At 43.6% G+C, this 14,756-nt stretch overlaps 1 protein-coding gene across 1 annotated transcript; it reads left to right on the forward strand.

Moving 5' to 3' along the window:
• Positions 1–1,452: 1,452 nt before the first annotated feature.
• On the forward strand, positions 1,453–14,520 carry LAPTM4A (lysosomal protein transmembrane 4 alpha). The gene is made up of 7 exons (XM_072331742.1): positions 1,453–1,681; positions 8,170–8,290; positions 10,181–10,257; positions 10,342–10,464; positions 11,933–12,028; positions 13,137–13,235; positions 13,736–14,520. The coding sequence occupies exons 1-7, from the start codon at positions 1,583–1,585 to the stop codon at positions 13,808–13,810; spliced, it is 690 nt and encodes a 229-aa protein (XP_072187843.1). The 5' UTR covers positions 1,453–1,582; the 3' UTR covers positions 13,811–14,520.
• The last annotated feature ends 236 nt before the right edge of the window (positions 14,521–14,756 follow it).

A 14,756-nucleotide genomic window follows, 5' to 3' on the forward strand; every position in this document is an offset into this window, starting at 1 on the left:
TTAGGCTTCCCAACATGCCATCTGTGAGAAAACAGATTTTTTAGATGACTGAATCCAACAAAATGCAGATTCTTTTGATATTTATTTACATACTTGCATGTATATTGATTAAAATCAGTCTGGCTTTGTTACTTTAAATCAGTCTGTTGATAATTAAGCATCTGTGCACAGGGAACATTAGGAGCACTAAGGAAACAAACAAAAGTTTATAACAGGATCATTAGAGCAGTCTTAGCAGCACTTACAACATGTTTATTCAAAAATGAAATATGCCCCAAGGAAGAAAAACACCAATTATGGAACATGGAGGATTTAAAATACAAAAAGGTCAGTTTTAAAGCCTTTAAGTAAATCATTTCAAACAACTCAGCATCAGTTCATGTTTAAAAATAGACTAAGTAGCTCAAACAATAAAATGTGTTAATTGTAGGATCTGGAATGTATCAACAGAACTAGTCACTCTTGTTACCTTCTCATTGTTCAGAGCGAACAACCAGTATTAATACTGACAGATAACATACGTCTTGGTGTATATACACACAGCAAATATTTATGCTCTGCGAGTGTCTCCAAACAGTTGTATACAGCCAAGAAGGAAATACTTGCAGCTGCAGCAAGGTTAAAATAAATGGTGCGTGTCTGTATGTGTATCAACAGATCAGGTCTGCAAACCCACGGCTGTGCTTGGGTCGGGGGAAGGTTATGGGTGCCCCTCTCTATGGGAACACGAGCACTCCTTATCTCTCACACATACAAAGGCAGCGCTCGGGGTTTATATACATTACTTGTAATTAACAGATGCATTCGGTAGCACCTGCAGCTTTCAATGGGAGTAGCAGCGTTGTCACCACTCAGGAACAGGGATGTGGGACTCATAAAAAATTATATCATGTGTGAACTCAAGCTCACCTCTTCTGTTCACACTGTGCATCTACTCACCATGTAATGCACGATTATTAGTAACTTAATAAGGATTTTCTCTAAAAGAACAGCCAAAGGGCTTAAGTGAATTGGACTTGCAACAGCGCTAGCTGAATTTCAGTGGAATCTGAGGGATTTGGGTGCTCTGAGGTCCACTGAGGTGACTTCGCTTTGACAAAGGGCTGTCTGCACATGCATTTTAATTCGGAATGTTTTACGGCTGCCCCCGCTGGCCCTCAGGAGGAAGCACCCCGAGCACCAGCCCCAGGCAACGCTACACCCACCGCCATGCCAGGCTGCCTCAGCGCCGAGGTGAGGGCGGGCGGCTCCTCCCCAAAATGGCGGACATCAGACAGCCCCCACCGCGCCTCGCCTCAGGTGAGCCCCACCCCGCCGCCGCGCAGGTGAACGGCAGGGCGTTGCACTCGGGGCGCTGCGATTGGCCCACGGCGCTGTCAATCAGCTGTTACCGCGGCAACGCGTAGGCCCTCCCTCGGGCACAGCCCTCCGCTCCCCCGCCGTCGACAAGCATTGGCCGGAGCGGCGGTGACGTCAGAGCGGGGGTTTGCCGGCCCTCAGCCGAGGGGAAGCGCTGCGAGAGCGAGCGGCGAGTCCGGAGGAAGGCGGCCGGCGGAGCGAGCGCGGCGGAGCTGCTGCCAGGATGACGTTCAAGCGGAGCCGCGATCGTTTTTACAGCACTCGCTGTTGTGGTTGCTGCCACGTGCGGACCGGCACCATCATTTTAGGGACCTGGTACATGGTGAGTAGCTGGAGCCGGGGGCGGCCGAGGGGGCGGTGGCGGCCGTTCCGGTTGCGCGCAGCGCGCATGCGTGGAGCTCTAGCCGTTGCCCGACGGTGGGCGAAGGATGGGCAGCGCGCATGCGCCGTGCGCGGGGGGCGCCGCGTGGGTTTGGGGCGAGAGGAGGGGGCGGGAGGTGCCGCGTGGGGTTGGGGTCGTCCCGTGTCTGTGTCTCGTGTGGGAGAAGCAGCGTGGGCTTCCCCAGGCGATTGAGCCATCTGTGTTGTCTACCATTCGACGTCCCTCACTGTGGTGAGGAAAGCAGCGTGCAATGAGAGCTGAAGGCCGTGGCTGCTGAGGGGGGATGTTATCTTTCCTCTTCCACTCCTTAGTTTGGGGACTTAGAAGCGCCTTTTGTGCGTTTCAGGCTGTGCTGAGCTTGTCCTTGGCAGGAAGGTGGAGTTTAGGCTGTGCGGGGAATAAAGTGATAAGAGATGTGCCTTCAAGCAGTGCATGGCCTGTGAGAGTAAGGTGGGGGGGGGGTCTGCAACAGGCAGGTGCTGTGTGAACGCTGTGTAGCTTCTTGCAAAGGGAAGTTGTCTGTCCTTTGCCCTCTGCTTTCAGAACAGCTGTTGAGGATCTATAGAAACAGGGTTATTTTCCCCAGCGTTTCCGTTTTCTGGCTGGTGAGTGGCTCTCTTCGCCGAGAGAGCTGCAGTGGTTAAGCTGAAGTATTAAAGATTGTTCTGAACTAAAATGGGGAAGAAAAAAGTATGTGAGAACAGCACGTCTGAGTTAAAGCATGGAGCCAACAAGTTCCCCTTTTATTCAGTTTCTTTCTTCATCTTTCCTTCCTCTTATGCCCATGAGCAGTAAAAATGTGAGGATGATGTAAACAGGTTGCGTCACAGCTTTTCTATTCTTCCGGAGCTGTAAGCAAACGGTATGCTCCTTTACCCTGGTAAAGATGGAAAACAGTGAGTTCTTACGCTGTATTTAACGTGGAACTTGTTGTGGAACACTGCAAAACTTCTGGGAGTTGGTCACTCTACTGTATCGAGTAGAAGCGTAAACCTTTAACAGTAGGAGTTTGCTCATCTTCTTATGAATCAGTTGTACCTGATTGCATTCTACACACTTTTGCTTCCTGGTAGCAGGAGTATGGAGAAACCCTGGAGCTCAGAGGGATGTGATTCTGCTTTCTGTTTAGCCAGACCTGGTAGAACTCAGTTTTTTCCCATGTTTCTGAGCTGCTGTTTCTTCTTGGCTCATGGATGCAAGGCCTCTTCTTCCTCTTTGTAGATATACCGTAGTGCTTAGAGCCTGTGGCATGGTGACAGGCAAAGTGTGCTGTGTGACTGCAGTGGTTTTGGCTATTAGAGGAAAAAGTAGAGTTGAATTCTGGATAGCTGAGTGCCACTGAGGGGCTTGATTGCTGTGTTTTGTTATAAACCTACCAGATCCTTTGAAAACGTCTCTTTTGGTTTCCTCTGAGATGCCAGCTGAGAAAAGGTGATAAGTGTCTTCCACCTGTTAGCTGTCTGAGCTGCAGTAGGGTCTTAATGTGAGTTCTTAGGTGGTCTGCCTTGTCTGGTGCATTAAGTGTAATTATTAGTAGCCATGTTGACATCTAACTACACTTCAGACAGTGAAAATAAAACTTAATCTTTCTGTTGACAAACTTTTCCTTAAAAAAAAAATAAATATATATAGGTTAAGGTCGTTCAGGCATTTTAATTAGTAAGCAGTTTATTATAATCATTAATTTCCATCTTATAAATGTTTCTAAATCAATTTAATGATTTGCTTATAAGTTACGGTGGGGCAGATAAGGGTAACTTAACGTTCTGTATCTTGGGAGGCAGGTAGCACTCTGGGGGGGGGGTTAAAATATGTAGCCCAACCATAGGTTGATGCTGATGAGGCCTTGGCCAGCCTGTATTTACTGGATACGCAGCTCTTGTGCCGTGCACTCCTGGAGGAATTTGATACCAGCCATAAAATGGAGTCCTGTAGCAGACTCCTCCAGATGTTTTAGTAAGATAAGAGTTTTGGCCTCTTAAAACATATGCATTGTTCTTATGTAACGCTTTAGGCTTTTTTTTTCTGTCTTTTGCTTTATACGAATGCTTTAAAAATCTCGTATGAAATGAACTCCTCATTAAAACAGCTCCGTATTATTGTCCTTAAGGTGCACTTCTGTCTATGGAGAGCAGCGGTGTTATCTTCTGGCATGTCTGCTCTTGGTGCCATGTCACACAGCCGCCTGCTCTAAGCACGCTGCAGTCTGCGTGCTGCTGCTTCTGATAAGTGGATGAGCTGTTCTTGTGAAGAACTGAGTTCAGACCATTTCTAGAAGACCGTGCTTAATTTTCAGGGCCAGCGTAGCTTGATTAATTCTATATTAATCTAATTCTATAGTGCTCGCTGCTGTCCTGTGTAGGAAGGAAAGGAACCCCCCCTATTCCCAGCTTCATAATTGCAAACATGTGGCTTTGAAGTGTTGTTTTTTTTTCTTCCTGTAAACTTTCTTATTAGGCACAGTGCTTTCCAGAGACCGGAAACATGAACGCTGCATTGGCAAAGTCGGATCAGAGTTCAATAAACAGCCTGAAAGTAATAGCATTGTTTGGGAGGGAGCGGCTGCTTCATTCTGGCAGCAGGCTTCAGCGGTGGAATCAAAATGATGTGAGAGCTACTGCTGAACAGGAGCATCTCTGGAGATGGTTCTTCACCGAGCACAACTTCCAAAAGCAAAGGACTATAATAGTGCTGGAAGCTCTGGAATACCCTGTTCAAAATATGCTTTTCTCAGTAGATTGGGGGGGGGGGGGGGAGAAAGCATGACTAAAACACACAGAAAACCCACAAAGAAAAGCACTGCCAAGAAACGACCTCATTTTGTTTCTTCAAGGATGTGTCAGAGTGCTGGGGAAGTTAGTTGTGCAAAGCAGCTTCCCTTTGCTCCCCGGCTCATGTAAGCAGATTCCAAGTAGGAACTGTTTCTAAGTCTTTTAAGCGCTCAAAGTGCTTTGGGAGAAACCTACATTTCATATTTAGGCCTCCAGAGATGCAAAGCAGTCCATCATTAGCCATTAGATGCAGTGGAGATAAGAGCTCAGTAATTAAAAGGCCAGTGCTCTTTACAGTTCAGTCTCTTGAGTCCTGCTCATACGGGGAGCTGATGTTGCTGTGTGTGGAATCACAGAATGGTTGAGGTTGGAAGAGACTCCTGGAGATCTCTTTGTGCAGCCTCAGTTTGTTACCTGATTGAAGCAGGAAATCGTTTATTACAACGCCAGTTAATGTGGTTTCTTAAATTTTTATATGAATGGTGCTGAACTTCTGTTAAGTTTAGATATCCCAGTTCTAAGAGCAAAATATTCTGCTCTTATTGCCCAGTATAATACTTTACAAACTAAGTTTATGGGCTTTTTTTAAATCTTAATGGAACTTTCTTTTGAGTAAGAATTCGAACAATTTTGACTTCCTGTGTAAAAAAGCCTGTGATGGGATGGCTGGGATCGTAGAATCATAGAATAGTTTGGGTTGGAAGGGATCTTTAAGATCATGTGATTCCAGCCCCCTGCTATAGGCAGGAACACCCCCCTCTAGACCAGGTTGCTCACAGCCCCATCCAACCTGGCCTTGAATGCTTCCAGGGAGGGGACATCCACAGCCTCACTGGGCAACCTGTTCAGTGTCTCGCCACCCTCACAGTAAAGAATTTCTACGCGATACCTGTTCTAAATCTGCCCTCTTCCAGTTTAAAGCCATTTCCTCTCATCCTGTCGCTACCTGCCCTGAGGACATGGGATCTGAGAGGTGCACCATCCACTGCCAGCTGGCTTCTCGGGGTTGCTGGGTTATTCCTTTATATTTCAAGATTACATACAGGTTTATGTGGTGTTGTTTGTTTTTTTTTACTCCTCCATGCAGAGTGTTTGTAAAGTACATTTTATTTGTGGTTAGTAGGTTCTGTTAAACCTTGGAAGATGCCTTGCAATCCAAGCTGTGCTTTTGCTGTTGTTTTGCATTGACTGTTGAGCTGAAACGAGCCTTGTGGTTTTTGCTGTTATCAGGCTTGTGTAGAAGAGGAATGGCTGCAGCTTAAATACAGGCGCTGCCTTGAAAGGATACCTAATTTGGAGTTGTTTGTAGCTTAATATAAATCCATATGTTGTACATGACACATTGCTCGGTGCCGTGATACGATTCACACAGAGCAACAGTGGAGCTGTGGAAGCCCTGCCGGATTAATTGGCAGAAGTGTTTGGTTTTTACTCTGATCCAGGCTGGAGGGGGAGGAGGATCAAACTAACGCTATTCACATGGCAAATTAGGGGCATTCAAAGGCCAACCCATTTTCCTTGCACTCCATTCCTGGCTGAGCTTTGATACTCTGAGCTGTGTTTCTTAACTGGTGATGTCACTGAGGATTATTTATGCTGAATTAAGGCCGTGGGTAGAAAGGAAACTGAAACGGTGTCAGTTGTAGGACTGCATGAGTGCAACAGAAAGGCATTAAAGCTTACAATTTCAAAGATGGAACTGGCAGCTAACGTTTCTTCTGTACTCTTAATGCAAGTGCTGCTCGGCCCTTATCTGCAGACAGATAGCCTATCGCAGCAGTTAAACTCAGCAGTGGAGTAATGCTGTCTTTTAGTCTGAACTTAATCACTATTGAGTTAAAATGGTGACGGTGTATAAACAGTAAGTGAATGGGCTATGACTGAATAAGTCCTGTTGTGTTTTATGAAGTAGAAAATAATGTTTCGGCAGCCAGATATCCAGACTTGACGCGGGCTTATAAGGATGAGTACAGCCAAAGAAGTTGTTTTCCAAACCATAGGTTGGTTTCTCTGATACATTCACAGAGAGGAAGGATATAAAAAGCTTGAAAATGCATGGAGAGCAGAAAGCCAGAATAGAGATGGTGGAAATAGTGGTAAAAGAAGATCACGGTCCGTACCTTCAAATGGTGGTGGAACAAAAGAAAAGCTTTTAATCAAGTGCTAGGTGAGTAGGTCTCCCAAAGGGCAAACTCTTGTGAGGGGAAACATCAGTGTGTTTTCAGACTGAAGATGCCGGTGGGCAAACTCAGTGCCAGTTACTACTAGCTGCTATTTCTAAGGCATAAAACCAAAGATAGGAGTAGCTGGAATTCCTAATAAGCTCGTCTAATACACGATGCCATGTTAGGACTTTACAGAACAGTCACCTTTCATGGAGAGGTTCTTTTCCTGTAAGTGATCATCTCTAAACTTAAGAGACACTAAAACTCCTTTTAAATATTGACAAACTGCTTGCCTTGCTTCATGCTTCTGTATTTGTGCGTGGATTTGCCATTGTTACTATCACAGGCTCTTGGAATGATGCCACTAATAGAAGAAATCTCCGGCAGATAGTTTTAGGGGAAAATGCAAGGCAGCACGTGGAAGGCTGCTTATTTTTTTCCTTTCTCCTTGCCTCTTTTGGAGGCTGATTGTAAAGGATCCCGCTGCTGGTGGGGATGGTGCTGAATGCTGATTGGAATATAGCTGCGCCTTGGAAATACTACCGTGAAGGTTTCCTAGTAGGAGACTTTTTTCTTTGGCCTATCTCTTCAGGTAGTAGTCACCAAAACTATGCTCTGTAAATCCTGACAAGCCTATGAATGCTGCGAAGGCAATTTTCCAGAGCTTGAATCTACTTTTGACTCTTTGAGTCTTACTGAAAGCATTTCTGGTATGCACCAAAACAGGGAAGCAGAAGCAGTCTTTCATAGTAAGGAGTACTGGTAAGCATATACCAAATGCTGAATGCTTATGGATTTTGGAGTTCAGTCTCTATGCAAGATTTCCTCAGCATTCACTGTTTGTTTGCTTAGCCTGTCTGATAAGACTTGAGGAGGTTTTAATAAATGTTCTAGGTAGGAGAGAGCAAATTCTCCCTGTAAATTGGTAACATGTAGGGGCAGGGAGGGCAGGAAACAAGCTGCAGCTGAGGATGTGAGCTGTAGCATTAACGTTCCCCTTTGCACATCCATTTGTACCTTGTGTACCCTAGCACCATTTGGAAGAGTAGGATGCAGTACCTTATTTGTGTATTAAATTACCTCTGCTTTTCAAGTTGTTTTAGGAAGCGAAAGCTCTTCCAAATGTGCCTCATTGTGTTCCTCAATGTACTCTTTTAACTATTTCCAGTTCACAAATCTGCATTGATCATCTGGTATCTGTTTGTGTCATCTGAATGACTACAAGCCCTTCCATCTCCTTCATGTACAAAGTTACTTAGTTTTGAATTCATTAAAACTAGTAAGTGTCCAGTGTGTTTTTTTGGGGGTAGGGCTTTAACTAAATTAGCACATAGGTTGATAGTAAGTTGTTCTGTTGTCCCCTTCCTGCCCTTTTACAATAGGCAAAGCAAGGAGTTTGCTTCTAACTGAAGTGAAAGACTTGCTGGTGCTGTTAAAATGATCGGAGCTGTTACAGTGTAAGTAACTTCCAGGTAACTGTGATCTTTTTCAGGTGGTGAACTTGCTGATGGGCATCTTGTTGACTGTAGAAGTGACTCATCCAAACGTAGTGCCAACTGTTAATATCCAGTATGAAGTCATTGGAAATTACTACGCTTCTGAGAGAATGGCTGGTAGGTGCATAGCTCTTCCATGCAAAAAAATGCAGTCATAGTGTGTTTGCCTTACAATGGTGTATCATGTGGGTATGCTGCTTTTAAATATGTTTTACTTGGATTTTGGAGTGTCTTTTAAATTATTAGTAATTCAGATCTTCTATCAGCATAAAAAGTTTAATGGAATATTACTTTTACTTCATATTACCCCTCAGCATGTTGAACAGCAGGATATTTAAGGGTTTCTTGGCCTTAGTACATGCAGAATGTTGGTACTTTGCTTTCTCTGTGAACATTTGTTGACCTTGTTGGGTCATTAGAACAGAAATAGAGCTTATTTTTAGGAAGCTCTTGGAGTTTGTGTTGGTCCTCCTGAATGTAAGGAAAGAGCTCTGCAGTCTACAGGCTTGTAAGTCTACTGAGAGAAAAGCATAGTACATTTCTAAGTGGGAATATTAGAATATGAAGTACTTTAGGGAAATCTTTGGTTACTCAACATTTGATGTGCAGAATAGACAGAACAAAAAGCATAGTGAGCAAAAGTAAGTCTACTTTCTGGCTTGTTACAGATAAACTGTATGATGATTACAAACGAAATTGGTTTCAAACTCTTGTCTCCACTGACAGAGTTTCTTAGCTCCAGTATGATGTGTAGTCTTGTGCTTACTTAAATTGTTTTTTGTTTTATGTGTGCAGGAATATGTTGTGTAGCACTCCTAATGTGTCAGATCTTCTGTTACACTGAAATTCAGCAAGGTCTGGCATGGAGTGGAGATGAGTAGTGCAGCACAAGTCTGGATTTGGAGAGTTCCAGTTTAGTCTTTAATTGTTCATGACCTGACTGCTCACCTGTAGCTGCAACTTGTGTTTATTAGTAGTTAAACGAGAGCAGGAACAAGGACCAAACAAGGTTTTGTGGCTACAAAGGGACTTCATCCACTTGTGCAATCAAAATTATAGTGTGTGGATTCTAGTCTTAAGGATTTGTCACTGTGTGTGTAACTCTTGTTTATTATTCACAATTTCTGATGAAGACAATGCATATCAAACACAGGTGGGCCATTTTGGTGCCATCTGTGTATGTAGTTATTATTTTTTTAATGAATTAGGTATGCTAATGTGGTGTAATCTTCAGATCAGTTGCCGCTAATTTCTTTTTGAGCATGTGAACCACAAGAGTTGGGTTTCAGCTTTGCTAAAAACAGGAGCTTAAAACATCTCTAGGCTCAAGCTGGTTTCTTTCTCTGTGTTCAACAATACAAACCCTGCTTGCTGTAGGAGAGTGAATCTAATCTAACTTGTGGAAAGCAGCCGTGCTTCTGTCATCACTAACCGCGTTGCTCAGGGGGAATCTTTATCATTCCGCTTCCATGGGCGTCCTGGATTCCGCTACCATTTGGCGTCTGTTCAACTGCTTTTTCTCCTAAATAATAGGATACCTTCCACACAGTGATTTCCTGTTTTCCTTACTGGTACTCAAGCAGCAGCGCTGTTCCTGCTGCCAATGACCAAATTATATAACCCAAGCACTTTCAAGTAGAAAGGTCGGTGTTGTGCTGACTTCACTTGTAGTCTTTCCAGTATTAAAATTAATCGCCCACATACTTTGGGCACTGACATATTGCAAATAAGCATTGTTATGCTGCGTTACAATTATACTAGGTCAGGTTTCTGATTGGTATGTCTGAGCTTCATGCAGGCTTTTGATTAAGGCAGAGCCTTTTCCAGTTGCCAGCTGGTTTTCTTGAGCCAGACCTTTTCCCTTTAGTGGAGAACTGAGTTACTCAAATCTGCAGCTTCCAGTTTGTGTAGATAAAACAGTTGAGAGGGAAATCATGGTTACATATGGATATCGTGTGGTAACATGAAGTAATGATTGACTCTAAATTGTTTTTTCTTTTAATGCAGAAAATGCCTGTGTTCTATTTGCTATCTCCCTCCTCATGTTCACAATCAGTGCAATGATGGTGTACGGTGCAATCGCTGTAAGTATACTTGCAGTCTACATTTTAAAGTTGCTATTTGAATTTTTACCTGAATATCTTATGGGTTGTTTTTTTCTTTCCCAGCACCGTGTAGGCTGGCTGATCCCATTTTTCTGTTACCAGCTCTTTGACTTTGTGGTCAGTTGTCTGGTTGCAATCAGTTCCCTAACCTATTTGCCAAGAATCAAGGATTACTTGGATCAGTTGGTAAGTGTTTGTCCAGCTCACATTAGTATTTTTCATCTGAAGCTGAACTTTGGTTTGATAAGTGCTACAAGAGCTAGAATTATTTTTCACAGAGAAGGCTCTGGGGAGGACCTGATAGTTACCTTCCATTATCTAAAGGGGGGCTGTAAGAAAGAAGGGGACGGGCTTTTTAGCAGGGTCTGTTGTGGTAGGACAAAGGGCAGTGATCTCAAACTAAAGGAAGGGAGAGTGAGAAGTTGTTTTCTTACAGTCAGAGTAGTGAAGCACTGGCACAGGTTGCCTGGAGATTTAATGGATGCCCCATGTCTGGAGATGCCCAAGGTCAGGCTGGATGTGAGCACTGACGGACCTGTAGGTGTCCCTGTTCATTGCAGGGCAGTTGCACTAGATGGCCTTGAGAGCTCCCTTCCAGCTCAAACGATTCTGTGACCTTGTAGCTGCTTGAGTAACTTAGACTGCAGCAGCCACAGGGAATGACAAAGTGGTTGTGAGCATGAGATCTTAGCAGAAGTGGAAGGACTGGAGGTGTAATTGCTCCCTAAATGGAATGCTAGGGGAGAAGCATCTGTAAAGGGAGATGTTGGTTTAAGCTGTTTGTGCTTAATTTGCTCTGGACACAAAGATTTTTGCAAGCTGAATAATGTGGTTCTTTGGTAAATTTGCTACTGCAGAATAAAAATGTCAGCACTTATTTGGTTGGGGTGAGCGGGAAGGATAAGAGTTCATACAGGGCAAGACTGACGGATGCAGAATCTGTGACGTCATAGGATGGGACCTGACGTTCTGAGGGTTCTTTCTTAACATCCTGTTCTCATTCTGCAGAAAGACTTTGAGGAAACAGCAGCAGAATGTTCATTCATGCTGCTTATGTTTAACTGTGAAAAGATGCAGTGGGTAGGATATACCAGCCATTGACTTGGATCACAAGCTGTTTCTGGCTGGTGTTCAGATCAGTGCAAGCAGGTGTTTAAAAAGTCTTCTCAAAAGAAGAATGAGCGTTGGAGAGAAGCCTTGTTAGTGTGGTCAGGGGAGAAGAGACTGAAATTTGTAGGAGCTCCTTGGTGTGTTTTGGCTCCTCTTCTGAAGTTTGGGGTCAACTCTTCTTGCTTTCTGCTTTGCACACATAACATAACTGGTTGGATTGGTAAGAGGTTATTAGTATTAAGTCAGTAAGGGCCTCTCAAGTAAAGGACCTGTATGAATGCTGTGCTGCAGTTGCTCAAAAGGAAATTTTGTGGATATCTGTACTAGTACAGGATTGAGGAAATGGCTTGCAGAAAGTACATTGCTTCCTTGCAGAAAGTATGTTGCTTCCTTGCAGGTAGGAGAGAATAAATTACGAGAGGGTATTTCAGGCAAGGCTCTGAACTTGGTGTGAAGTGCGGGTGTGTGATATTTGTAAATGTGCTGTTTGTGCTCATCTCCTCCATTTCTCTCTAAACCCCCTATTTTCTTTTTTTTTAACTAGCCGGATTTCCCTTACAAAGATGATCTTCTTTCATTGGATTCCAGCTGTCTTCTGTTTATCGTTCTGGTGTTCTTTGCTTTATTTATCATTTTAAAGGTAAGTTACAATTCTGAGCTCATGACCATTTCATGAGCTGCTCTGTCCACATACTATCAATCTATACAGATATATTGAATTAACTTTGAGTGCAGTTACTGACCTGTTCAGTTACAATACGACTTCAATCATACATGAGGTGTACTGTTGTCTCCCATTAATTCGTGTGCTGCCTGCAGTGGGGCCTATTTGCACCTCACTGAGTGGGGAGCAGGAATGCACAAAGCCTCCACATGCCATTGTTTTGCATATGTGGAAATAATATTTATAGATATGCTTATGAAATAATATTGAATTATTGCATACAAGTTAATTAGATAAAACTTTGAAAATCATAATACATAGGGGTGCAAGAAATATAAAGATAATAATAAAAGTGAAGTACTGTGTGCCCCCAGTGGCGCAGTGGTTTAAGCTGCTGCCTGCGGCACTGGAGGGCCCGGGTTCGAATCCCCCCCCTGTGGCGCAGGGGTAGAAGTGCCGCTTCGCTACACAGGGGGCTCGAAACCCGGGAGTTGGACTCGATGATCTCTAAGGTCCCTTCCAACTCGCATGATACTATGATACTATGATGATGATACTGTCATCAGAGCATGCTTTGTTGCTTTGTTTTTCTGCAGCAGCTGATGTTAGCTTAATATCAGGCTGCTCTGCTGTGCTGTCCTTTCCTTGGTGCCTCAGGCTGTGTGTTCATGCCCTCTTCTGCACGTGTAGTTAGACAAATAATAACATGAATTTGGGTAGGTGGGATTGTGCTGTTGGCCTGTCCTTCTCCTGCAAGCAAATTTGGACTGAGATCCACAGAAGGGTAAGCCAGTTAGGGATCAATTTGACTAGCAGTCCTGAGGCACACAGATGAACTGATTAGATGGTGAATTCCTTTGCTAAGGTCTGTGGGGTTCATCCTGTCCTGAGTCATTGTGACAGCAAGGTTGAACAGGACTAAACCTGTTCATAAGCAGCATCCCTCATGTGTGTATCTATATGGTGATTGACATTGAGATACGCTCCTTTTTGTCATACAAAAGTTATCTAGCATCTAGTTTTTGAATCAGCTAATAAATATATATATATATGAGGTCTTTAAAAAGAGAAATCTCTCTTTCAGGCTTATCTAATCAACTGTGTATGGAACTGCTATAAATACATCAGCAACAGAAATTTGCCAGAGATAGCAGTGTACCCTGCTTTTGAAGCACCTCCACAGGTAAAGCCTCTTTTCTGTGTGACGGGAATCAGGTGTTAACTTAAGAGTAGAAAAGCACTACATCCCTGTTTGCGTGTCATGTCCAGATTTCTGAACAAGGGCTGGGAGGATTAACATCAGCTGCTTTAACTTGTTTAAGGTAGATTGGTGTTGTGTCCTCACAGCGCATAAACAGGAGGGATTTACAGGGAGAAATCTGATGGGTTTTCTTGTAATTGAGGGGAACTTTTTGATTGCACTTATCAAAGCCTTCTCTGCTGCTTGCAAAACCAAGAGGCAGTGGGGTGAAACTAATGGCCTAGGGTCAGGTTCGGTGCAGCAGTAAACTGCTCGTGCACCTTTCGTTTTGTCATTAGCTCATTGGAAGCATCACTAGGTTCTTATATTCGCCCACAACAGAGAAATAAATTGCAGTGGGGTGTGTGTAGGTATTTTCACTCTGTGGGCTTTCTGTTCCCTCAGCCTTGTGCATTAATCTCTTCCAAATGTCTTCCCTTCAGTACGTTCTGCCAACTTATGAAATGGCAGTGAAGATGCCTGAGAAGGAGCCTCCACCTCCCTACATACCTGCCTGAAGCGCCCTGTACGGTCGTTCACACCTGTACCAGCTCCTTGGGGGTTTTGTCTTTCAATCTTGCAGAACTGCTTAAGTAATAGAAGTATTCAGGACTTTAGGAGCAAACCGTTTTAAAAACGTTTGATAGAAACTTACTAAGCAAAAACTCATCTGGGAGTGATTTTGTTTGCTTTAATTTTTGTTCTCCTTAATGCTTTTTAAACATTTTATTGCCTTAGGGCCTTATACTGCAGGAACTTCTGCGCGTGACTAACCAGTGGCTTTTCCTAACACCAACTGAGCCCATCTGTGATTCAGGTTAGCTACAAACATGAGTGTCTGCAGGACTGCGCCCTTAATTTATATTAATTGTTTTGGTAAAGTAGATCGTAAAGACAATCCGTGCGGCAGCGAGGTGGCAGTTTGCCTTTATTCAGTTTTTGGAGGGGGAGGGGTTTGAATGTGGTATATACATGAGGTTTGGTTTTATTTTTTACTTTGCACTTTTCTCATATGTTACCTTACTGTGGGGTTTTTTGTTTATCCGATGTCCTGAAACGTAGTATTTTCAGGAAGAAGGTGAGGTTGGCACAGGACTTGTATTACAAATGTGCTGTCAATGCAAGGGAATAAATAGAAATGTAGATGATGGTTGCATGCTCCTAATCTTATACGTATTTTCATCTTTGTGATAAATGATACTTAAATAAATCTTTTATGAAATGTTTACCAGTAGCCTGGATTGGTCTACCTTTCTTTTTCTTAATTCTGAAGTATTTTGGTGCCCTGCAGGTTGGGTTCACTGAGCTCTGCCTGTATGGGGCTGACTTAGAACGGTGTTGTTCAGTGGTTGATCCATCAGAAGTCCTCTGTATAGGAAGCATGGATTCCCTTCAGTATCTAAGCTTGTGTTGCAGTTGAACTACTCAGTTGCCTTTTGTTTGTCTGCTTGCTACTTATATAAG

Source organism: Excalfactoria chinensis, chromosome 3, assembly GCF_039878825.1.
Source record: "Excalfactoria chinensis isolate bCotChi1 chromosome 3, bCotChi1.hap2, whole genome shotgun sequence".
Classification (NCBI taxonomy): Eukaryota; Metazoa; Chordata; class Aves; order Galliformes; family Phasianidae; genus Excalfactoria; species Excalfactoria chinensis.

Excerpts from the sequence above, each read along its gene's own strand:
- LAPTM4A (XM_072331742.1), top strand. The coding sequence starts at position 1,583 with ATGACGTTCAAGCGGAGCCGCGATCGTTTTTACAGCACTCGCTGTTGT. Across the intron at positions 1,682-8,169 it reads TTTTAGGGACCTGGTACATG|GTGGTGAACTTGCTGATGGG; the intron begins GTGAGTAGCTGG and ends GATCTTTTTCAG. Across the intron at positions 13,236-13,735 it reads CTTTTGAAGCACCTCCACAG|TACGTTCTGCCAACTTATGA; the intron begins GTAAAGCCTCTT and ends TCTTCCCTTCAG.